Source organism: Callospermophilus lateralis, chromosome 6 (genome assembly GCF_048772815.1).
Source record: "Callospermophilus lateralis isolate mCalLat2 chromosome 6, mCalLat2.hap1, whole genome shotgun sequence".
Lineage (NCBI taxonomy): Eukaryota > Metazoa > Chordata > Mammalia > Rodentia > Sciuridae > Callospermophilus > Callospermophilus lateralis.
In genome coordinates this window covers 18,874,884-18,899,609 of record NC_135310.1, presented here as the reverse complement: position 1 = coordinate 18,899,609, position 24,726 = coordinate 18,874,884, and the positions used below count along the sequence as shown (strand labels likewise).

Sequence of the window (24,726 nt, the reverse complement as noted above, 5' to 3'; positions counted from 1 at the left end):
TAGTTGTATGGGATGATAAAGTGTATAGTCACAGAGTATATTGAAGGTAGACGTGACAGTATTGTGATGGTGGATGAGGAAGATGGAAATTCATACATGGAATCTTTTTCCTCCTTTCTCTCCCTCCCTCTCTCCCTCTCTTTCACTCTCTCCCTGTTCTTCTCCCTTTGTCTCCCTCACAGCTATGGTGAACTGCAACCTCTGAAACCAAGAGCCAAAATAAATCTTTTTTTCTCCCTTAAGAAAAAAAAAGCTGGGTGAGGTGGCACACGCCTATAATCCCAGCTGCTTGGGAGGCTGAGGCAGGAGGATTGAGAGTTCAAAGCCAACCATAGCAATAGCAAGGCATTAAGCAACTCAGTGAGACCCTAGCTCTAAATAAAAGACAAAAGAAAGCTGGGGATGTGGCTCTGTGGTTCAGTGCCCCTGAGTTCAAACCCCAATACCCATTAAAAAAAAAAAAAAAATCATGCATGGAATTTTAGTGGGTTCACATACCCTTATAAATTTATTCTTTAACTCCAGATTAAGATACTTCTAAGTGAAATACAGGTTGAGCACCCCTAATCTAAATATCCAAAGTCTGAAATGCTATACAATTCAAAATGGTTTTAGGGCTCACATGATGCCACAAATGGACAATTCCACACCTGACCTCACATGATGATTTTAGTTCAGAAGAAAGAACAGGGGCTGGGGACATAGCTCAGTAGCAAGAACTTGCCTTGCATGTCTGAGGCCTTGGGTTTGTTATGATTTTGGAATAAACAAAATAGCAACAAAATGCCCACAAAGGCACACTAAAAATGTTGTATAAAATTTCCTTCAGTCTATGTAAGGGGTAATGAAACTAATGAATTTTGTGTTTAGACTTGGGTATCATTACCAAGATATTTCATTATGCATATACAAATATTTGAAAATGTGAACATATATGAAATTTGATACTCAAATTGCACTAATAAATAAAGGCATATGATATAGGACTCGGTGATAATTCTTTTTTTTTTTTTTTTTTTTCTTTTTTATGGTGTTGGGGATTGAACCCAGGGCCTTGTGCATGCAAGGCAAGCACCCTACCAACCGATTTACATTCCCAGCCCTCTAGGATAATTCTTTTGGTATAGTCTATACCTTACCTTCATTTGTGTTTCTAATGGTGTCTGTGCCAAGAAAGGAGGCTGTCCCACCAACATTTCAAAAAGAATAACACCAACACTCCACCAGTCACATAACTGTGTATATCCTAAAATAAGATACCAAAAACTTATAAACTTAAAAATGCTCAGAATTAATACAACACTAACATTGATCCACCAATTTACACTCTAAAATCAATATTTCATAATAAGGTTGAAAAATAAGGCATATTTTAGTGTAAATTTTGGTTGTCTAAAGGCCTATTGAGATTATTTATTTTAAAATGCTTTACCTGTTCGCAGCAATACTTCAGGTGCAATATAATTGGGAGTCCCAACCAAAGAATGTGCTAGACATCGCTGGTGCTGGCGTGCAGCTCTCCGCTCTAATGGCTTTAATCTATCTCCACATCGACAATTTGAGGGATCACCCCATTCATTACTGAAGTCCATGCTATCTTGCCGAGGATGGTCTCCTGTACAGAAAAAGAACAACAATAAATGAAAGCAACAAAGACAAAAGTAAATCTAAAGTCTGTTTAATCTTCTGATACCATGATTTTGGGTTAACAACATGTATTAGGTGGTCTAATGAAATTGTTTGGGATTTGGAGCCATGCAGAGCTGATTCTGAATTCTACCTAATCTGCTTAATAGCTGTGGGGCTTTAAAGTTATTTCTTTCCTTTAAGCTATTTTAAGAAAAGATAGAATGAGGGCTGGTGTTGTGGCTCAGTGGTAGTGCACTCGCCTAGCAGGCGCAGGGCCCTAGATTCAATCCTCAGCACCACTAAAAACAAATAAAGGTATCGTGTCCAACTACAACTAAAAAATAAGTATTAAAAAAAAAAAAAGATAGAATGATACTGAGTGACAATTTAAACTATAAAATATGCCAAATCACTGATGGTGTTTATTATTGACTAGGGCCTGTTTTCTGAGACATGAATAGGAAAACTTTTACATTATAAAAAATGCAAGACTCACTAATTTACTTAAAGTTAAATGATAATAATATGTCATGAGTAGGTAGGATTAGGATGTTATTCAGGCCAGGTATGGTGCTACTCGATTGAAATCCCAGTGACTTCAGAGGCTGAGGCAGAAATTCTAGGCCAGCCTCAACAACTTAATGAGGCCTTAAGCAACTTAAAAAATAATAGCTCAGTGGTAAAGCTCATGCATTCAATACCTAGTGCGTACATATTTAAAAGTCAAGGCTATTCCTTTACTCTTCTGGGCAAATTTTCAAATTAGATCTGTGATCCACTCAACAAATGACATTAATAAAAAATAAGATTCTTCATTCAGGCATCTCACATTCTAATATGGGAAGAAACACAACAAATACACAAATTAAAATAGATGACAAGGCTGAAGGTACAGCTCAGTGGTAGCACAGATATTTTACATGCATAAGACCCTAGGTTTGAGCCCAAGCACAAAATGGTGTTGGTGCATGCCTGTAGTTCCAACTACTCAGAAGGCGAAAGCAGGAGAATCACTTGAATCCAGAAGTTTAGGAATTTAAAGTCAGCCTGAGCAACATAGCAAGACATTGTGTCTTTTAATCCCAGCGACTCAGGAGGCTGAGATACAAGGATCACAAGTTTGCAACCAGCCTCAGCAATTTACTGAGAACTTGTCTCAAAATAAAAAGGGCTGGGGATATGGCTCAGTGGTTAAGCACCCCTGGGTTAAATTCCTAGTACAATAAAAAAGGAAAAGAAAAAGCTGAATGTGTTGGCACATGTTTATAATCCCAGCTATATGGGAGGTTGAGGCAGGAGGACCATCAGTTTGAGGCTAGCCTGGACAGCTTACTAAGATCCAGTCTGGGCCTGGGGATGTAATTCAGTGCCTAGCATATGTAAGACCCTTGGTTCAATCCCTAGTACTGTAAGAGAAAAAAAAAAAAAAAAAAAAAAAGCTGTTACAGATAAGCTGGGACATGGATCTACAGAGAAGTACATAGACATAGATTCAGGGTACATTTTAGTAGTGGCATACACAGGACCTGATGATGGATGGATGAAACAGATGTGAAAATATGGGAAAGAAAATGAAGGTTACCTCAGTGGGCATAGGTGTGTATAATTTACTAAAATACTAAAATGGGGACTACTCAAAGGAAGCAGACATGAGTATGGCTATTAAGAGTCCCCTATTGCCAATATGACCTCTGAAAAGCCTACTGGAAATCCATGTGGAAACACCCAGTAAGTAACAGGATACAGAAATTGGTAATTTCAGAGAGACATCATTTCTGAAAAGAAAGATTTGGAAGTCACTGAATATATACAGCATTTAAAGCTATGACGGCGTGAAGTCACCTAGAATCATATCTGAAATTAATCTACCTATAATAATCATCTGGGAAGTTTGATTAAAGTATGATTTCCATTTTCCAATGAAAAATTTTATTCAAAAGACTGGAATAGAACTTAGGGATGTTTTTAAGAAAAACTCCAACTAATAATTACGATGAATCTGAGGAGACATAAAATTCCACCCATTTAATATCAACCTGCTTGTGTTCACAGAAGCACAGAAGGCTAATAACACCTCAGAGGATTGTTATGAACATTAAATTAGAATATATGTAAAGTACCTAGTACATAGTAAGTATTCAACAAATGTTAGATCAACTTACACTTCCATTAGCGCTTGAAGGAATCTTGGTGAGGCAGTGTGGTGTGGTAGAAATAACATGGGCCCTGTAATCAGACAAACCTGGGTTCAAAGCCTAGCCCTTACACTTAATTTGTGTCTGACCTTGAGCAAGTTACTTATCTAGCTAAGCTTTGTTTTTCTTCATCCTGCCTCATAGTGTCACAGGACTAAATAGAATCTACACATAAAAAGTATTTTGCATTAAATAAGCTGTGTAACAGTTGCATAATGGAATCCTAAACAGCAGTGAAAATAAAAGTTACATGTAAAAACATGGAGAAATCTCAAACAAATAAAAGAAACCAACACAGAAGAATACAATAAAATGATTACATTTAAATAAAGACTGGAGAGTAAGCAAAATAAAATAATATATTGTTTAAGGATATATACATGTGATAAAAATTGGAGAAAAGGAAAAGATCTGATTATAAACTTTTTAAACAATGGTTATCTCTGGAGGACAGAAAGTGAAGTGATTATTTAAGGATTTGTAAAGTACTGATTGTTGGATATAAGGCTTCACTTTAAAACTATTTAAAAAAACGCCATCTGTTACTTCAAAATAAAATTTTTTAAACAGCTTAACTGAAAAAAATATCAGTAGTATTTAATCAAATTTAACAGTGTTTCATTTTCTAAGTCTATGCACCTAAAGAATTCACCCAAGTTTATCCAAAATTCAAGACCTGACCCAGGTCTTTTGGCTCCCATCCAGTGATGACCCCATCTTTTACTGCATAAATTTTACTGCATAAATAAATCACATTATTATAAATTAAATTTTTGAGTTTGCTTACCACTTTGATAGTACTTGGAATCATGTGTCCATCTGAAGCCAGTGCAAAGGCCGAAGTCAGTCAATTTAATATGACCATCACGATCAATCAAAATGTTATCAGGCTTAATATCCCTATGAATAAAACCCATTTTATGAACACTTTCGACTGCACAAGTAAGTTCTGCTATGTAGAACCGTGCCAGATTTTCTGGAAAGATGCCCATTCTAATTAAGAGGCTCATCATATCACCCCCGGGAATGTAATCCATCACAAAGTATAAATTGTCCTTATCTTGGAATGAATAATATAAGCGAACTACCCATTCATTGTCAGCTTCAGCCAGTATATCTCTCTCAGCTTTAACATGTGCGACTTGATTTCGAAGCAGAACATCTTTCTTTCGAAGAGTTTTTGTTGCATACAAAGCCTTAGTATCTACTTTTCTTGCTAGACACACTTCACCAAATGCTCCTATTCCTAGGGTCTTTATCTTCACAAACATAGACTTGTCCATTTTAGCCCTTTTAAGACGAATGTAGTTAGACTCTTTTTGGCAAAGCATCTTTCTCATTTGATCCTGGGCATCTTGAGATAATCCAACCTAGGCAAATAAACTAGATGTTAAATGAGGAATTGTCATCTTCAATATTCAGTATTAGAAATAGCTTAGAAGAAATTCAGGCATATATGTAAAGGTTAAATGCACAATAATTTTTAATAAAGCATGTTAGACATCTAGAATGTATTTCAGAGAAAATTAAATGATCAAAAGAGTAGCTTAAGAGATAGTTAACAGAATGTACAATGTAACTATGCAAATTCAGCTAAGGGAAACAAGAAAAGGAGGATACCAACAGTCAGCTTTCTATTCTTCTCTAATAGAACACTCAAAGAATAGCTTTCCAATGTGCAATAAAACAAATATTTGTCCACATGCACTCTCAACTGTCTCCATGCATATTCATCCCAAATGATAGATTAGATTGCCTTCACTAAATGCTACTTTTTGTGGATGTCTAGGTCTTAAATATTCTTCCTCTCATTTTATCCTACATGAAAAAAAATTCTTGCATTCCAAGCTCATTTATTCTAAAAACTAACTAAATAAATAAATAAAAGTGATGTATTACAAACAGAACAATGCTTTCTCTACCCTATCAATCCTTTTCCTGTTCTCAAGAAGTAGGTACTAGTCATTGATACTCTTTTTTTACCTTTCTTAGAGCATCAGAGAAGGGGTAGGACTCACTGCAACCACAAAATTTAAGTGTCTCTATCTCATTTAAAAGGGACAAATTGTTTGGCTACAAAGTATCTTTTAGATATTTTGGAATATTCCAAAAAATAGTTGGTGTGACTCACAGAAATAGAAATAAAAAAACCTTCTAAGTAGATATGGAAGGCCTGATTTAGAAGGGTTTCTTTTGGCTAATAAAGAACTAATTAATAAAGATCTAACTGAAGGGTCTAAATGGAAAAAGAATTCAACTAGAAAAGTAGGGCCTAATTTTTAAAATGTCAAGACTAATTAAAATACAGCAACCTCATGCTTCTGTTAGGATGCACATTTCCATGCAACATCTTCTAAGAAAAGAGTGGCATGCCAAACTTAGTAATATAGAACTGTTTCTCTTAAAATCTTACTTGCCTACACAGTAATGGAGGCTACAGAAGTCAGCAAAGCTTCCAACACCATAAAAGTTTAAATCAGCTATTAGTGAAAGTGAAGAGGAAAAAGGAAAAATGAACTAAGAAAATACATACAGACAGACTTTAGTAAGAAATCCTAAGAACTACAATATGGATAAAGTCATAGAAATAATCATGGTTTTACTCAAACACAATTTAGTTTATAATAAGAATAACAATGCTGTATATAAAATCTGATTCAGAATAATCATTTTTGAAGAATAACTTTATGAAGTATGTGAAGTTGTTAAATCACAAGTATGAGCTTCTTGGATTTTTACTGGTAATAAGATGAGAAATTAAATCTTCAAATTCTAACCATATGATAAAAATGATGATGATGATCATGATACTATGTATTTATGTAGAATCACAACACAAATCAAAATGATCAAAGTGTTTATATTCTGACTTATTAATATCAGCGTATTTTTCTCAGAATACTATTAAAATGAAATTAGAAGAGGAAACTAATTGATGAGATGTCTGATACTTTGACCCAGATATTTCTCACTGATTTTTGAAGGTTGTAAGATAATGCATAAAATCTAGAAAATAACCCTTATTCCAATTTCTGTATAAAATGTTTATATATACCTAAGCCAGTATATTATAAATTATATATTTTTAAAATTTACAAGAACTTTACTACAGGAAATTCTGAGTAAATCTTGAAATACTAAAATAAAATGCTATAATAAAAAATGCTTTAAAGTTCATTCACTTTAATGACTAATAATATATCTTGCTGTAAGAAATAAGAAACATACTGGAGCACAATATTTTAAAATAAATTATCCAGGAAACAGATGATTAAGTATAAAATAGTTATTTTAAAAAGTTTTACCCGCATCATTTCGTTCTCTAATTGTTTTTTACGATGCAGACGTTGCTGATGAGATTTGAGGACATTTTCTACATGCTGCTCCATAAAGAATTTAAATGCCTGAGGAGAATAACTCTGAATACGAGATTCTCTTCGCTCTTCATCTTTCTTGTTTTTCCTAACAGTGATAGGTGAAGTTGTAATCTGCTTCTTTTCTTTATCCCCACTATCAACATTTTCAAAACTTTTCTCACCCTCATCTTCATTGGATAAGCTAGGCTGATCCTCTTTACTAGATTTATTTACAGGCTCATATGGAGGAACAGATGGGTTTTGGTGTAGCAGATGTTTTGGATAAGGTGGTGGTGGACCTTGATAGTTTGGAGCTTCAGCAACAGGTGGTATAACAGCCATATTGGAAGTAGTACCCTCAGAAAAAGGGCTGGGTTGAACAGTCTGAATTGGTTGTGGTATCCAAGAAGGGTGGGTAGGTGCTAATGCAGTCTGTAGCTCTGGTTTTAATACACGCATACTTTTCACAGGCTGTTGAATGGGAGCTGGTGTGATCGCAGTGACTGTTGTAGCTGAAGGCTGAGAATTAGCAGAGTGACTTGTTCTATTTCCTAAGGGGTTATTAAACGAATTTGACCTCACTGGTATGTTAGGCTGCCATGTAGGAATCTCATGCCCGCTGCTTGGGGATGACTGGGCAGGAGCAGAAGATGACTGAGGCCAAGTTGTCTGCAGTCCAGGTATATTAATGTTATAAAGTTCCAGGTTATGACTGTTTCTGTTTGGCACTATCATAGACTGAGGAATATTTCCGTTTGGGTATGACGAAGGAGCAGCAGACCCCCCTGTTTGTAAAGCAGAAGGGCTTTGTCCATTAGCTGGGGTCAGAGGATACGGTGGGGGTGGCTGTCGATTCACAGTGCCAGCAGGGACAACATTTTGGTGTATCATAAAGTCAGTCTGACTACCACCATTCTGAATTCCAGGTCTCCCTGGTGGAAAGTTAAATTTGTTAGAACTCTGCATGATGATTGGTTGTCTGCCCACAGGAACAGAACCAATGCCTCTCTGTCCCTGGTTAGGAGGATTCATGGGGGAAGTGTTAAGAGGTGGTGGTGGATAGCCCTCCTGCCATGCCCCAGGTGGAACAGGAGAGATTCGGGAGATTACATATTCCATGTTCCCAGAATACCTCTTTGTTTGAGAGTTTGGTTCCCAAGATGGGGGAGGTGGAGTTGTACCTCGTGGAGGGGGAGTCTGGCCTCTTGGAGGTGGTGGAGGAGTAACACTTCTTACTTGAGGTGGTGGTGGGGGGTTCACTCTCTGTCCATTGCTAGGGTGAGCTTGAGCAAATGCTGTTATACCAGATCCAGATAAAGGTCTTCCTACATCTGTCTGTGAGTTGGGACTTTCAGAACGGTAGACCACACTTTCTCCCAGAGGTGGGCCATGTCTCTGAGGAACTAAAGATTCTTTAGAACCTTTCCAGCTTTGTTTACGGTTAATTGATTGTTGCACACTCCCTATGATAATAAAAGAGAAAAAAAATCATATTTTTAACCTCTTGCTTCTGAAAACTTTAGCTTAAAATTCTGATATGAGGGGCTGGGGATGTGGCTCAAGCGGTAGAGCGCCCGTCTGGCATCATGCGGCCCGGGTTTGATCCTCAGCACCACATACAAACAAAGATGTTGTGTCCGCCGATAAATTAAAAAAAAAAAAAAAAATTTTTTTAAATTCTCTCTCTCTCTCTCTCTCCCTCCCTCATTCTCTCTTAAAAAAAAAAATTCTGATATGACTAAATGATACTCGAGTCTCAAGAATTAAGAAATTGGGAGGCTGAGGCAGGAGGATCATAAATTTGAGGCTAGCCCCAGCAACTTAGCAAGACACAAATAAAGAAAGAAAAAAAAAAGATGGGTGGGCATAGTGATAAAGTATCTCTGGGTACAATCTCCAGTATTAAAAAAATAATAATTTTTATTAAGAAAATGGGAGCAAGTTCAAAAGATCTATTTGTACAACATGGTGACATAGTTAATAACAAAGCATTGTATCCTTGAAATCTGCTGAAATTTGAAATGTTCTCACCACCAAAAAAAAATTATGTGAGGCACTGCATTTTAACTATCTTGATTTAGCCCCAAAAGAAAAATAATTATAAAATAATGAAGCTTGTTTATTTTTGACTAATATATTCTCATGGCTCAAAATTTATAAGATACAATATAAAGTTGGGATTATGGCTCAGTTGGTAGAGTGCTTGCCTGGCATGTACAAGGGCCTGGTTAATCCCTAGGACCACCAAAAAAAAAAAATCAAAATAATACTCACTTTTGTCCCTTATCCCAGCAGTTTCCTTCACTAAAGGTAACTAATGTCATCATTAGTACATGAGAGGAAAGTAGTATACTTTCTATGTAGTATTGTGCCTGCATTTTTCTTTCATTTAAAAAATGGAGGTTCTATATCAGCATATAAAGTGTTTCCTCTTTTAAAGTAATGTTATGCTGGGCACAATGGTATACACCTATAATCCCAGGACTCAGGAGGCTGAGTCAGTAGGATCACGAGTTCAAACTCAGCCTCAGCAACTTAGAGGCCCTAAGCAGCTCAGCAAGACCCTGTCTCTAATTTTAGTATATGTGCTGCCGAAGCTAGCACAAGACCCTGTCTCTAAATAAAATATAAAAAAGGGCTGGGGATATGACTTAGTGGTTAAGTGCCCCTGGGCTCAATTCCTAGCACTAAATAAATAAATAAGCAAATAAATGAATAAAATATTATCATGTTTTTCCCACCTATTGTATAGATTATCTTAATTTATTTGATCAGTGCCTTAACAGATGGGCATTTATACTGTTTCCAGTCTTGTGTGTCTCCCCCCCACACACATAAAGCAATGAAAAATTTTGTGCAAATATAATTTCATATATACACACACACATATATATATACGCACAGGTATCTGCAGATAAATTTCTAGAGACGAAACTACTGAACCAAAGGGTATGTCCATTTGTAATTTTGATAGATATAGCTACTATTTTTTTTGCGGGGGAGGGTCCTGGGTCCTCAGTTTACCACTGAGCTACACATCCCCAGAACGTTTTATTTTTTTTATTTTAAGACAAGGTCTTGCTAAGTTACAGAGGCTACCTCGAATTTGTAGTCCTCCTGCCACAGCCTACAGACTTGCTGGGAAAACAGGCATGCACCACCATACCTACTTTTAAGTACATTTTAACATGGCTTTTAAAAGAAAAAGTAGGGGATAACCAGCTGAACATTTCATACAGTATAGTTTATAGTATCTGCCTTTGATGGAGTTTCTGAATAAATGAAATAAGCAAGAAAATGGACAATATATTTTAAAAAGCAGATTTAAAATGAGACAGCCCTCTCAAAAATATATAAAAATTTTTAGGGCTGGGGATGTGGCTCAAGCGGTAGCGTGCTCGCCTGGCATGCATGCAGCCCGGGTTCGATCCTCAATACCACATACAAACAAAGATGTTGTGTCCGCCTAAAACTAAAAAATAAATATTAAAAAATTTCTCTCTCTCTTTAAAAAAAAAATTAAAGTAAATAAATAAATAAATAGATTTATTTATTTATTTATTTAAAAAACATTGTTGAGGCTCAGAAAATGATACCCCAAAGATCTGACATGCTAAACTGGACAAAATGTCAGAACTAAGGTCTCCTTCACCCATTTCCCCATGGTCAGTGATTCACTTTCTCAGAAGCACTTATCTGACTATGGGAAGTTCCCTTCCCAGAAGGAAAGCAGTTGTTATGAAATCTCATTAACCAGGAAGGATTAACCACTGGAGAAGAGACTGAACTCAAATATCAAACCTAGAGCCCAGAGGAACTTTGTCCCAGGCCACTGTCTATTCTTGGACTCATTCATTTCTCCTAAAAGAAAAACCCACAAATTGAAAGGTTAATATTATCTTGAGAGAAAATATATGTAATAATGTGAGCAAAAAACAGAACAAAATAATATATGTTCAGAATGTACAGTTTAGCATTTTGCTTTATCTAGGCTGTAGCAACATTTTGGACTTCAGAGAAAGTTATCTCTCTGGGCAAGCCAGACAAGTCCTCCAGGCACAAGGCCCAGTCTCACTTTCCTCTGAGAGCCAGCTGAAGCTAATACCATATCAATCATCCATTTTTTATGAGTTAAAAAAATATTTTTTAATTTAAAAAGAAAATGGGGGGTTGGGGCTACAGCTCAGTGGCAGAGTGCTTGCCTAGCATGTTCAAGGCACTGGGTTCGATTCACAGCACCACAGAAAAATAAATAAACAAATAAAGGAAGCATTGGGTTTGATTCTCAGCACTGCATATATATAAATTAAAAAATATAGTCCGTTGACAACTAAGAAAATATTGAAGAAAAAAACCCCCAAGATTGTACACTACCAGAGAAATGAAAAGCTGTGCTCTATTTGTGGGGCTGGGGATATAGCTCAGCTACTAGAGTGCTTGCCTTGCATGCACAAGGCTCTGGGTTCGGTCCCCAGCACCCCTGCCCCGAAAAGCTGTGCTCTATTTGTATACAACAAACCAAAATACATTCTACTGTCATGTATAACTAATTAGAATTAAAAAATAATAATTAAAAAAAGGGCTCCTCTGGGAGGGTGTCTTAAGAATTCACTGGATAATGATCCTGGGTTGGGAGCTTTGTATTTTCCAAGAACAAAAAGAAACCCAGTCCAGTCACAGAGCATCAGATGAGAAGAAGAATGGTACTAGACGAAATATGACAGGTAACCAGACTATGGAGAAGAATTTGTAAGGAATTCAAAGTCAATGAAGGCAGAGTTAGAGTATCCTCTATAAAGGATTTAAATAGTAATCTTATCTATCTTATTATGGACTTGGTTAATAAAACTTTGGTCATGGGAAATAGGTAGATTGATTCTACTATAAATTCCTAATTAGTATCCTCAAATGACTCAGCATGACCAGGAAATTTTATTATTTCTTTGGTCTCCACTATTATCATCCTCAGTCTCCTGAAATTGTCTTCTTATTCCTCACTCATGACTTAAGCAAATGAATTGATTTTCTACTTCAGAGAAAGGAGAAGACATTAGAAAGTAACTCCCTTATCTTCCCTATGTAACACAGGCCTATTTAGGCCTATGAAAGCAGAATGATTTGCTCTTTGTAGCTGATCCCTCATCCTATGTTTTGGATCCTATCTCTTCTTGGCTTCTCAGGAACCTTAACTGATCCTTCTCCCTTGAATATTTAAATTCATCCTCTTAACTGAAGAGTATTCAGGTTTTTGCTTTGTTTTGTTTTGTTTTAGTGGTGCTGGGGATTGAACCCAGCGCCTTGTGTATGCTAGGCAAGCACTCTACCAACTGAGCTATATGCCCAGCCCCTCCAGTCATCTTTTAAACATGTCTATGGGGTAGAGATAAAGAGTCTGTCTGGAAATTCTGTCTGCTCAAGTTTGTTGTGAACCTAAAATTGCTTTCAAAACTAAGGTCTACTAAAAAAGAAAAAAAAAAAAAAAGGGAACAGGTCAAAATAAATAAACAAATAAGACAATTCTTTCTCCACTTCCATTCAGGCCTCTACCTCAAAATGTTTTCTAGAGCTGGTAGACAACTAATAGTAGTCCAACATCAGTTAAGTATAGAAGAATAAGAATTGAAGGGCTGGGGTTGTGGCTCAGTGGTAGAGCATTTGCCTAGCATGTGCAAGGCACTGGGTTCGTTTCTCAGCACCACATAGAAATAAATGAATAAAATAAAGGTCTATTAACTACTTAAAAAATATTAAAAAAAAAAAAAAAAAAGAATAAGAATTGAACTTGGGGCCCAAGCCTGTAATCCCAGTGATTTATGAGGCTGAGGCAGGAGGACCAAGAAAGAGTTCAAACTCAGCCTCAGCAACTTATCGAGGCCCTAAGAAACTCAGCGAGACCCTATCTCTAATAAAATATAAAAAAATGATTGGGGGCGCTGGGGCTATAGCTCAGTAGTAGCACTTACCTGGTATGTATAAGGCACTGGGTTCGATTCTCAGCACCACGTATAAATAAATAAGCATCTATCAACGATTAAAAAAATATTTTTAAAAGGGGAGGGTGTGATGGGGATGTGGCTCTGTGGTTAAGAGCCCGTGAGTCCAATCCCTGGCACCAAAATAAATAAATAAATAATCGAACTTTTACAGAAATTTGATGGAACAATCTGATATCTATTAAGCCTTATAATAAAATATTTGGATTTATACTTTGTCATTTAAAATTTTAATTTTCCAATTCATTTTTATTGTATTTTATAAATTGGTTCATTTATAATTAATTGGAAATTAAAGAAACCAAAGCTCTTCACCACAGATTATCTACATCTTCTGAACTGTAGTCACACATTGTACCCTACCACAGATTATTTAGGAAGCACTACTCTTGCTGATGTCTTTCCTTATTCTCTTTTTACAGAAAACTTTCTCTAAGAGTTGCTATATATTGGCCAGGCATGGTGGTGCAGGCCTGTAACTCAGGAGGTTGAGGCAGGAGGATCATGAGTTCAAAGACAGCCTTAGCAACTAAGTGAAGCCCTGTTGCTAAATAAAATCCAAAAAGGGCTGGAAATGAGGCTCAGTGGTTAAGTGCTTCTAGGTTCAAGCTCTTATACACCCTCCACAAAAAGTTGCTATATTTGTCTTCTTTTCTACCTCTTATCATATTGATTCCTCAGCCCTCTTCAATCTGAATTATGTTCCTACTACTGGAGAAACAAGTTACCCTATAATTATGAATTATGACCTCTTCCAAAATCCATGTTGAAGCCCTAACCCCTCATTCCCCTTCAAATGTGACCACATATGATAATTAAGGTTAAATGATGTCACTAGGGTGGGTTATAATGCAATATGACCTCTGTTTCTATAAAAGAAAATCTGCACAAGTGTACCGGCACATGCCTGTGATCCCAGAGACTATGGAAGCTGAGGCAGAAGGATCACAAGTTTGAGGCTAACCCCAGCAACCTAGTGAGACCCTGTCTGAAAAGTAAGAACCAGGGGTTTAGGGTTGTGGCTCAGTAGTAAAGCACTTGCTTAACATGTGTGAGGCACTGGGTTTGATTCTCAGCACCGCATGTAAATAAATAAAATAAAGATCCATTTACAACTAAAAAATTTAAAAAGATAATAATAAAAATAAAAAGTAAAAACTGGATGGAAGATGTGGCTCGATGGGTTCAATCACACACACACACACACATATACATACATACACTTAAATAACAAATAAATTTATGCATGGTATATTAAGTGAATAAAGTAGGATTCAGTAAGAGGCCCCTTCCCTTTTGCCTCAGCCACAAGAATCAAAAATACTTGTGTATTATAGATTTACTCAGATTTCCCTTGAGAAAAGACTGGGAGCAACACATCAAAATGTGGAGTTACTAACAGTAAACTAATTACTAATTACTGTTAGTAATTCTTATCTAAATATTCTATAATGAATACATTTTACTTTTTTATAGTATGAAAAAATATTAAAAAAAAACTTGTATAATGGTATGTTGGGAGGAAATGATTCATTTAGATTATGATACAACCAGTCAAGTAGTTTGTAGACTAGACTGCTGCTTATTAGAATTACCCATTAACTTTTAAACATGAAAGTCTCACCCTCAAAGTAATTCTGGCATAACACTATAACTTTATAGTGTTAAAATTTCAGACTTTCATTTATTGGGCTACTTTTAAAAATTTCAAGGACCAAAGACTTGACATACTTAAGTGTTTAAAAACTGTACCATAAAAGAGACTAGAAAAAAAGGTTTGATGAATCACCTGGTTTCATGCTGGCATTAATAGGTCTAGCAGCTGCTGCAGCCATCTGCTCCCGCCGAGGATCTTGGTAACTCATTTTACTAATGAATTCAATCGCTGCTTCTATACTTCTGTTATTAGTTTTCTGAAGAGCTTGTATAACCATATCCTGATATGAAGTTTAAAAACAAAAAAGAAAAAAACTTTAAATCTTATAATTAATAAAAGAGAAAGAACACTGAGTTCTACCAGGGAAATTCCTAATTATAAATGACAAAGCCCCAGTTCTTAATATCAATATTCTATTTGTAAATATTAAAAACTAACAAAAAAGGACTAAACTTGGCATTGTGCACGTTAGGCACGCACTGTGCTACTGGACTAAATCCCAAACTCCCCAAAACCCCAATCTTAAATTTCTAAAGTTAAACAAAGAAAAACTTTAAAATGTTTCTTGAATATTTTCAGCTTTATATAATGTGTTACTGTTTCCTTCTAGGATTAACTTCTTCAGGGTACAATTATAACGCAATTTTGATTATTTTTCATTCTTATATAAACAGAGACTACCAGAATGCTTTGTTTTGTTTTGTTTTTTTAAAAAAAGCATCAATCAAAGTGCTGGAAAAGACATTTTTGTATCATTAAATATTTTATCAAGCAACTTTGCCACTATGTATACTAATAAAAGAACTACAAAGTTCTGGTTTTTATCTTCTTAAGAGGTTACATTTTCAGGAAATTATATTTGTAGGGGCAAAAAAAAAAAAAAAAAAGGAAAAATGGTAAAAGAAAATACTAAACTAGATATAATAATTATGTGATGAAGATTTTAAGAAGTTAGATAGTAAGGGGGGTGACTCATAGTGGGGTAGGGAGGGAGAGCATGGGAGGATTAGATTAATTCTAGACAAGGAAGAGGGGTGGGAGGGAAGGGGATTAGCAAGGATGGTGGAATGTGATGGTCATCATTATACAAAGTACATATATGAAGACTTGAATTGGGTATCAACATAACCTTATATACAAACATACCTTATATACAGAGATATGAAAAATTGTGGTATATATGTGTATTAAGAATTGTAATGCAAAAAAATGTTCATATATAATGGCATAAATTGACATGAACATACTTTATGTAGAGATACGAAAAATTGTGCTCTATATGTGTAATAAGGATTGTAATGCAAAAAAGAAGAAGTTAGTGTGATGCAACAAACAGGATTTGGAATCAGACTGATCTGAGGTTGAATTCTAGCAGCTCAACTTCATAACTGTGTGAATTCTGGTAAGTTAACATTTCAGAATCTGTTTCTTCAACTATAAGAAGTTACAGGGTTGATGTGAGGAGTAAATAAGAAAATGCATAAAGCACATAAGTGTAGTGCCTAGAGCTCAAATGCTAGTTGTCTTCCTTTATTACTTATCCTTTATGTTAAATGTAAACCCCAAATTATACACTAACATACAGAAAATATGATGACATGCAGTTTTCAAGAGGGAGGCAACAACATATTTGTTCTAGAAGATTTAATATTTTCAAATGATATCTAAAAACAGGAAATGGCTTAGAAAGATTAATGGGTGAACAGGCTGCCAACAGATGTTAACATCTTATGTAAAATGACTGGAAGATGAATGTGAGACCAAACAAAGAAGGATCTGGTAGAAACCTACTGACTACTTAAGATCCATTCTCCCTTTCTTGAGAAGGTTACGCTTCTTGTTTTTGGAATAATTTTGCTATCTCTCATTCAGGTACTGGTCCTTGCATCCTGTTTCCTAGGGAGCTGATACAATACCGGTGCTAGAGAATGCTGCCACTAAGAAGTAAAAGTTGACACTAATAAAAAGTCCCTGGCTCTGATCTTTAACAGTCTGAGCCAACGACAACTATTTAAAGTGAATTGTTATCTTGTTTAAAGAGTTGTTTTGATTTTTGTTAAAAGTGACCAAACTCAATCCCTAACTGAAACAAAAGTACAATGTGGTCACATTTAATGCTAATTAGATTTTGCAAATTTGTAATGAGATACATAGAAACTAATAAGTCTCATTTTGTATGCAAATCTGAAAGAATACAAATCACCTAAAATTAGAATTCCTGAGGGAGTGCTTAATTTTAAAACTGGTTAAACCAAGTGTACTATAAATATGCTATTATCTATCACATGGCAATGCCACCTTCACTGGCAAGAAAATTGGCACCCATTGTCCTTTTTCAATATGTGGAAATCATATTCTTCTTAATTGCACTGGAATTTCTGCCTATATTTTTTTTTTATTATGCTGGCAATTATTTAGTTATGTATTATTATGCTGGCAATTATTTAGTTATATATTTTAGTATTTAGTATTAGGGATTTAACTCAGGAGCACTCTTACCACTGAGATATATCCCAGCCCTTTTATTCTTTTTTTAATTTTGAGACAGGTTTTCACTAAGTTGCAGAGGCTGACTTTGAATTTATAATCCTCATGCCTCAGCCTCCCAAGCTGCTTGAATTGCAGGCATGCATGGCTTTTATATCTTAATATTTATTGTTATGTTTTAAACTATTTTTTCCCCTCTGTAACATCAACCAAGGTTCACTAAGTAGGGGTGTAGTACCACTATAAAAGAGTATCCTCAACTCAATAATTCTGGAATAAAACTCTTACATGACAGGAAAACATTAGTGTGACATAATTATGCCTGGTTTTCATGTTTATAACACAAAATAAAATCCAGTAGACAGTGTGATGGCACATGACTATAATAATCCCAGTGACTTGGGAGACAGAGGCAGGATGATTTGAAGTGTGAGGCTAGTGTGAGCAATTTAGCAAGACTCTGCCTCAAAATAAAAAATAAAAAGGAGCTGGGATGTAGCTAAATGGTAAAATCCCTTGGTTCAACCCCCAATACCACGACCCCAAAAGAAAAACCAAAAAACTCCAGTGACTGTATATTGTGTGCATGCATCAATCCTATCAATCCTGTTTAACATTTATTCCCATAAGGAAATTAATCTTGAAATATTTGAGCTTTCAATTCTTAAGAGTTACCAGAAACACATTCTCAAAAGGAAGAAGAAGAAAAAAAAAGAACCTGCCTTGAACTTGGCATAGTTAATAAAATGGAAACTGGCTAAGAATTTTGAAGTATTAAGTTAGGCTTTGAATAGTATAAATTCTACAATATAATGGGAAGTTACCAGAATAAGTGATTCAAGAAATTAGCAGAACAGACTGCTTTATCTTTTATTTTTAGTTATAGATGGACATAATACCTTCATTTTATTTACTTTTCATGTGGTGCTGAGGATTGAACCCAGTGTCTCACACATGCTAGGCAAAGGCTCTATCACTGACCCACAACCCCAGTCAATGGGAAATTAGGGATGGAGATGTAGCTCAGTGGTAGAATGCTTACCTAGCAAGTGGAAGGCCCTAGGCAATCACCAGTACTGCAGAGGAAGAAAAAGAGAGAGAATAGGACATTGAACAATGCCTTGTATTTCTAAAAAGTATCTACATTAGAAAGGACTTTTTAAGTCTTTTAAAGATATGGTCCATGTATGGTATGACTTACTACCTAGCTGATGGGTTCACACATCTATATGATGATTTATCTGATCTAACACATTGCCACTTAAGGGCTTTCATAGCTATATGATTTGATAAACTCTGTTTATCAATATATATGATAGGAAAGAATAAGATCAATGATTCTCTTTATTCTTTTCCCTTGGCTAAATAAAAAGAAAGTACTCTGGAGAATTGCCAGAAAAACATTATCCTAGTTACTTTCCTCTTCCTATCTCTATTTTCTGGTACAAATCTAGCACTTTTATTTATTTGTCTATTGAAATTTATTTATTTATTTATTTAATTTGGTGCTGAGGATTGAACCCAGGGCCTCACATGTGCAAGACACTCTACCACTGAGCTATAATCCCAGCTCCCAGATATAGTATTTTTAAAATACCCAAGTACAAATCCCAGCAGCTCATGAGGCTGAGGCAGGAGAATCGCAAGTCCAAAGCCAGCCTAAGCAACTCTGTGAGACTCTGTCTCTAAATAAAAAATAGGACTGGATACGTGGCTCAGTGGTTGAGTGTCTCTGAGTTCAATCCCTGTAACTCTCCACCCCCACCAAATACCCAAGTACAAAATTGATAGAAAATGATATTAGTTAAATATAAATAAAATGAGCCAGAAAAATAAATCCCTTTTCCATCTAGTATAATTTATAAATATCCCTTTTTATATCCTTTATAATTCATGCTTAGGTTCTCATTTTAAAAATTAGTCATACACCACATGTTTCATATTTATGTTCATAAATATGACACACAGATGGTCTCTTTAGGTATAGGTGTATAGCAGCCACACCATCTAAGATTGTGTAAATATACTCTGTATTCACTCAATTGCCTAATGGTTCTCCCTTAAGTCTTATTGATGTATGACTGTATAGATATATTTAGAAATGTGATCACTTAAATATTAATACTAGTGAAGAAATTTTAAGGGTAGTTATCTTTGTATAATGCAACTAAAGATCATTTTCAGTTCATTATTTTCTAATTTTTTTTTTTTTTTTTTTTTTGCTACAGGGAATTGAACTCGGGGGCACACAACCACTGAGCCACATCTCCAGCTCTATTTGTATTTAGAGACAGGGTCTCACTGAGTGGCTTAGTGCCTTGCTTTTGCTGGGGCTGGCTTTGAACTTGTGATCCTCCTGAATAAGCCTCCCGAGTCACTGGGATTATAGGCATGGCCATCGTGCTTGGCTCATTATTTTCTAATTTTTAACATAATAGGTAATATATAATCAGGAAAAAAGCTACTATTTGCATTTTGTTACATTTTATATAGCCAAATTTTATGATTTCTGACACCTAAAATATTCATTCACAAGGTATGCTATCATAGGAAACAAATTTTATTATTAACCTAAACCAAACAGAATTAAATTTGCATGCCTTGAAAAAATTTCAATATAAAAATCTGGTGCAGTGGTATATAACTCTCGTCCCAGTTACTCAGGAGATTGACGTGGGAGAATTCCAAGTTTGAGGTGAACATGGGCAACAAAGTAAGACCCCATCTCAAAAATATTCAGAATTAAGTTCTGAAGGTAAATATTAAAGAAAAACTTGACATAGTTAGTTTTAACTAAAATTTCAGTACTTTGGGGAAATTTATGATTTAGCCTAAGAGTGATGTGTACATACATAACTATGGTATCAAATCCATAATTACAATTCTTTCTCCTCCCAGGACCAGGGTGTGTGTGGTCCCAACTTATTAGGAGGCTGAAGCTAGAGGTTTGTTTGAGTCCCAGAGTTCAAGACCAGCCTGGACAATGTAGAAAGACCTCATCTCCAAACCAACCAACCAACCAACCCACAACTTTATCTCCCTACTATAAACTTAAATTTATATCCCTAGAGCTGTCATTTCTCCAACAGCCATTAAGCTCATCAAGTTCATGTTTCATATAATCTCACCTCTAGTTCTCTTCAAATGCACTTCGACTCTGACTTTATAACCTGGCCTTTTAAATTCTAGAAACTCCAGAATTCAGTGATAGGTAGCACATAAGAAACTAAAGAAATAACTATCATTTTGTTATAATAATTAATGAGATTGTAAACATAACATTCTTTGTTGCTGGAGTACACAAATTTATTACAATTAAATTCACTCAAAAAAAAAATACTTCAACTTGAAAGTACCTAAAGTATTTTGTACAGGTAAGAATACCTTTTAACTCAAAAATTCTTACCTCATCAAATCCAGCAGCCTGCAAATCTTGAAACATTTGTGGATTAATTTCTGAAGTACTCCGAGAGGGAGAGGAAGAACTTGTTTCATTTGCAAATGGTAGTAGAGAGTTTCGAATTTCTTGCAAGGCTTTATGATATGTCCCAAATTTGGGTGTATTTCTCACTTGTCGAGGATCTTCAGTTGACACTTTACTCATGTTATGCTCAGCCTTAGCAGCATCGGATGGTTTGGATAAATTCCTAAGGGATTCCCGGATTTCTTGCAACATTTGCCTGCTGCTGCCAGTGTAATTACTGGCAGGAAAGGTCTTAGGCCTCATTTGTCTATATCCTTCTGGCTTTTCACTCCTCTTCATGAAAACATCTATATACGTAACCCACACAAAGGACTTTAAGAACTACTTGATAGATTCAGAACTTTCTCTTGAGCAGAAGTAAAAATGATCTTTTGAGAAAAGTCCCCAGGAATATTAAAGTTCTTTAAAATTGAAGTAATTAACCCTATGAAAGAAAAATAAATTAATTAAAGCCATACAGTGAAATTTTTAAAAAGTACCATTTATGAGGGGAAACCCTCACTGAGTTAAGGGATCAGATTATAGTTCTGGCCCCACTACGGATTACTGTAGGATCAGGACAAGTTACTTAACCTCTTATTTCCAAGTCTAAAAAATAGATTTACCTTATTTACCTCCAGCAATAGTTACAATGAGTAAAAAATTATAATTTTAAGAGAACTTTAATAAGCATATAAAACACATTCAAATGCAAAGGATTATTACCAAGTGATAATATACATGATACAGTAGGCAACCTCTCATCAACTTCATCTAGTGTCTCTGATTTTAGGTTTAAAAATTAGACTTCAGTATAAGATTTTATTACAAGAAAGGGTACAGTAGGCAACCTCTCACCAGCTTCATCTAGTGTCTCTGATTTTAGGTTTAAAAATTAGACTTCAGTATAAGATTTTATTACAAGAAAGGGTATTGCTGCTTTAAAAGGTTTTCAGCTGAGTGTGGAGGTACAAACCTGTAACCCCAGCGACTAGGGAGGTTGAGACAGAAGGATTCCAAGTTTGGAGCCAGTTTGGGCAACTTAGTGAGATCCTATTTCAAAATAAAACTTTTAAAAGGGCCGGCAATGGGGCTGGGGATGTGGCTCACGCGGTAGCGCGCTCGCCTGGCATGGATGCAGCCCAGGTTCGATCCTCAGCACCACATACAAACAAAGATGTTGTATCTGCCGAAAACTAAAAATGTAAATAAAATATTTGAAAAAAAAAAAGGTTACAGATCAGGGCTGAGAATATAGCTTAGTCAGTAGAGTGCTTTTTAAAAAAAAATAAAAAATAAAAGGGCCGACAATGTAGCTCAGTAGTAGAGCTCTTGCACAGCATACATTCAATCCCCCAAAGTACAAGAAAAAAAGTTACATAAGTCACTGATCCAGAAGACGCTTCAAAAAGAAATGTTTGGGTTTATTCTCCAAAATGAGAGACAAGTAAGAGTATCAATAATGGGATACGGAAAGGATCGCTGAGGTCAACTTTTATTATTCCTCAGTTATGCATGTGTGTTTTCAACACAGTGAAAGAACAGTCATCTAAAGTCTACTTATATGTGCCCATCGATGGGAAAAATTAGTAACTCAAGAGAGCCAGCCAGGTGCAGTATTGTATACCTGTTATACCAGCAACTCAGGGGCTAAAGGCAGGAAGATTTCAAGTTCAAGGTCAGCCTCAGCAACTTAGCAAGGTGTTCAGCAACTTAGAGAGTCCCTGTCTCAAAAATAAAATGGGCTAGGGATATAGCTCAGTGGTAGAGCACCCCTAGGTTCAATCCTAGTACAAAAAAAAAAAAAAAAAAAAGAGTGAGCCACCCCATTTGTGATTTGTAATAATTAGAAATGTGTTCTTCATGAGAAGCATCATGAAATCTCTCAGCGCTTGCAGATAGCCTGAAACTGATCAGTTTAAACAATCTTGCCTGTGTTCTTATCTTAATCACCCTAATACCTCTGGCTATTTCTACCTTGTAAGTGAACAAACTCAAGTTCACTTTTGGTAAAATAGTACAAAAATGGTATTGCTGGGATTTGAAACTCTGTCATTATCATCTACTGGGAGTCTATTTCCATCCTCACTAAATGTAATTATCACCCATGTTACATAAAGATGTCTATAGCCAGATATGTAGATATCTCTTTCTTGTCATTTAGATCTCTGTCCTGTTTCCTCCTCCAAGAGCCTTTCTTTCCTTGGTCACCTGATTTACCCTGTGGCTCACCCTCCCCCACCTCTCCTACTGGGAATTGAACCCAGGGCCTAACATATGCTAGGTAAGCACTCTACCTACTGATCTATATCCCCATCTCTTTTGATTTTATTTTACTTTGAGACAGGTTCGACTAAGTCATCCAGACTGGCCTTGAACTTGTGATCCTCCTGCCTCAGCTGCCAGAATAGCTGAGATTACAGGTATGTGTCATAATGCCCAGCTGTTTCATTTTCTTGATAGTACTTATCACTATTACTTATCACAAAATAGTTGTACTTGTTCACTTGTTAATTGTCCATTTCCCCTCATTAAATAAAAGCTCCAGTACAGGACTTTGTTTCATCATCATTGTCTGTGCACTACCTATGAGAGAGCCTGGTAAACAGTGAATACTTAATAAATGTATACATACATATTGAACGAATGAAATAAACACACACATCCTAAACATCCCCAGTTCCTTTAACTATTCTTTCATTCAAATCATCTCTTTTGGATACAATCTTCTTTGTCAGAATTCTTCAGGTGCTAGAAAGGCACAGCATTTAATAACAGAAAGGCAAAAAAAAAAAAAAAAAAGGGATTCAGGTACTTGTTCAATTCATTAATTAGCACTGTGGACTTTGACACAATTTGCTGCAACTGATCCTTGAGATATAATGGCTGGAGTAACATCTATCTAATCAGCTGAACAAAAATTAAGAGGAACAATACAATACAACTAAAGGTATATACAAACAAGCATGTGAAGATGTAGAATGTTCTCTGAAACACTGTCTATGATAGCAAAAAAGGACTTCAACCTAGATGCTTATTAATGGAGGAGTATTCAAGTAATTCATAGTAAATCTACATAATATTTGACTAAGTCAAAAAGAATGATGTACTTCTATCTAAATGTAATAATGTGAACAGACACCACAGTGTTTTTCTGTTGTTTTATTTTGACAGAATTGGAAGTTGAATCCAGGGCCTTGCAAACACTAGGCAGACACTGAATTACATCTCCAGTCCTGTTTTTGAGATAGGTTTTTACTACATTCTCCAGGATGGTCTTGAACTTTGGATTTCCCTACCTTAGCTTCTAAAGTAGCTGGGACTACAGGCATGAGCCACCATGTCCACCCACCATATTCTTTTTGTTATGTGGTACTAGGGGTTGAATCCAGGTTCTCCAGCATGGTAGGCAAGCTCTCTGTCATTGAGCTAAATCACCAGTCCCACAATGTATTTTTAAGCAACAACAAAAGAACTTAGTTTCAAAAAGTTCACAACATTTTAAAAACTATGAATATAACAGACCTAAAAAAAAAAAAAAAAGCAAGTTCCAGGCTGGAGTTGTGTGCTGAGAGCCATAGCCAAGTAGGAATGACACATGGCAATTTCCTTGTCAGCCTACCCAATGTTGCTTAGAGGGAGGACTCTCCATTGTGGAAATGGGCTTGCCTTGGACCCAGGTCATTTGCAGTAACATTGCATGAATGTTTGAGAAAGATGACGCTGCTCAAAGACCAGGGTAGATCCGGGTTTAGGGTGGTTCCAGGTTTAGGGTGGATCCTGCTGGGAATAGGGTGGATCCTGCTGCCTCAGGCGCCCACTCCTTGAGTCCCATTGAGTTCTCCCGGGATTCAGAGTATTTTGGTATGCAGAGCCCAGTGGAGTGTGTGGAATTTCCCCAGAACGTGCGTGTAGAGTGCCGGTGACAGTTCGAGAATAAAGACTT

The 24,726-nt window shown here is 36.0% G+C and overlaps 1 protein-coding gene across 3 annotated transcripts in view; it reads right to left on the bottom strand.

The window, feature by feature from the left end:
* Nucleotides 1–24,726, bottom strand: part of Lats1 (large tumor suppressor kinase 1) — a 60,074-nt gene that overhangs the window by 10,797 nt on the left and 24,551 nt on the right. Inside the window, exons 2-7 of one of the 3 annotated variants that reach the window (XM_076858144.1) lie at nt 20,724–21,225; nt 14,963–15,110; nt 7,130–8,643; nt 4,612–5,194; nt 1,433–1,615; nt 1,140–1,246 (exon numbers count right to left, since the gene is read on the bottom strand). In XM_076858144.1, coding sequence (XP_076714259.1) covers nt 1,140–1,246; nt 1,433–1,615; nt 4,612–5,194; nt 7,130–8,643; nt 14,963–15,110; nt 20,724–21,080 — 2,892 coding nt within the window. In that variant the 5' untranslated portion in view covers nt 21,081–21,225. Of the gene's footprint in view, nt 1–1,139; nt 1,247–1,432; nt 1,616–3,791; nt 3,856–4,611; nt 5,195–7,129; nt 8,644–14,962; nt 15,111–20,723; nt 21,226–24,726 lie in introns of those variants that run through there. The other 2 variants (XM_076858146.1, XM_076858147.1) reach the window with 2 other exon arrangements.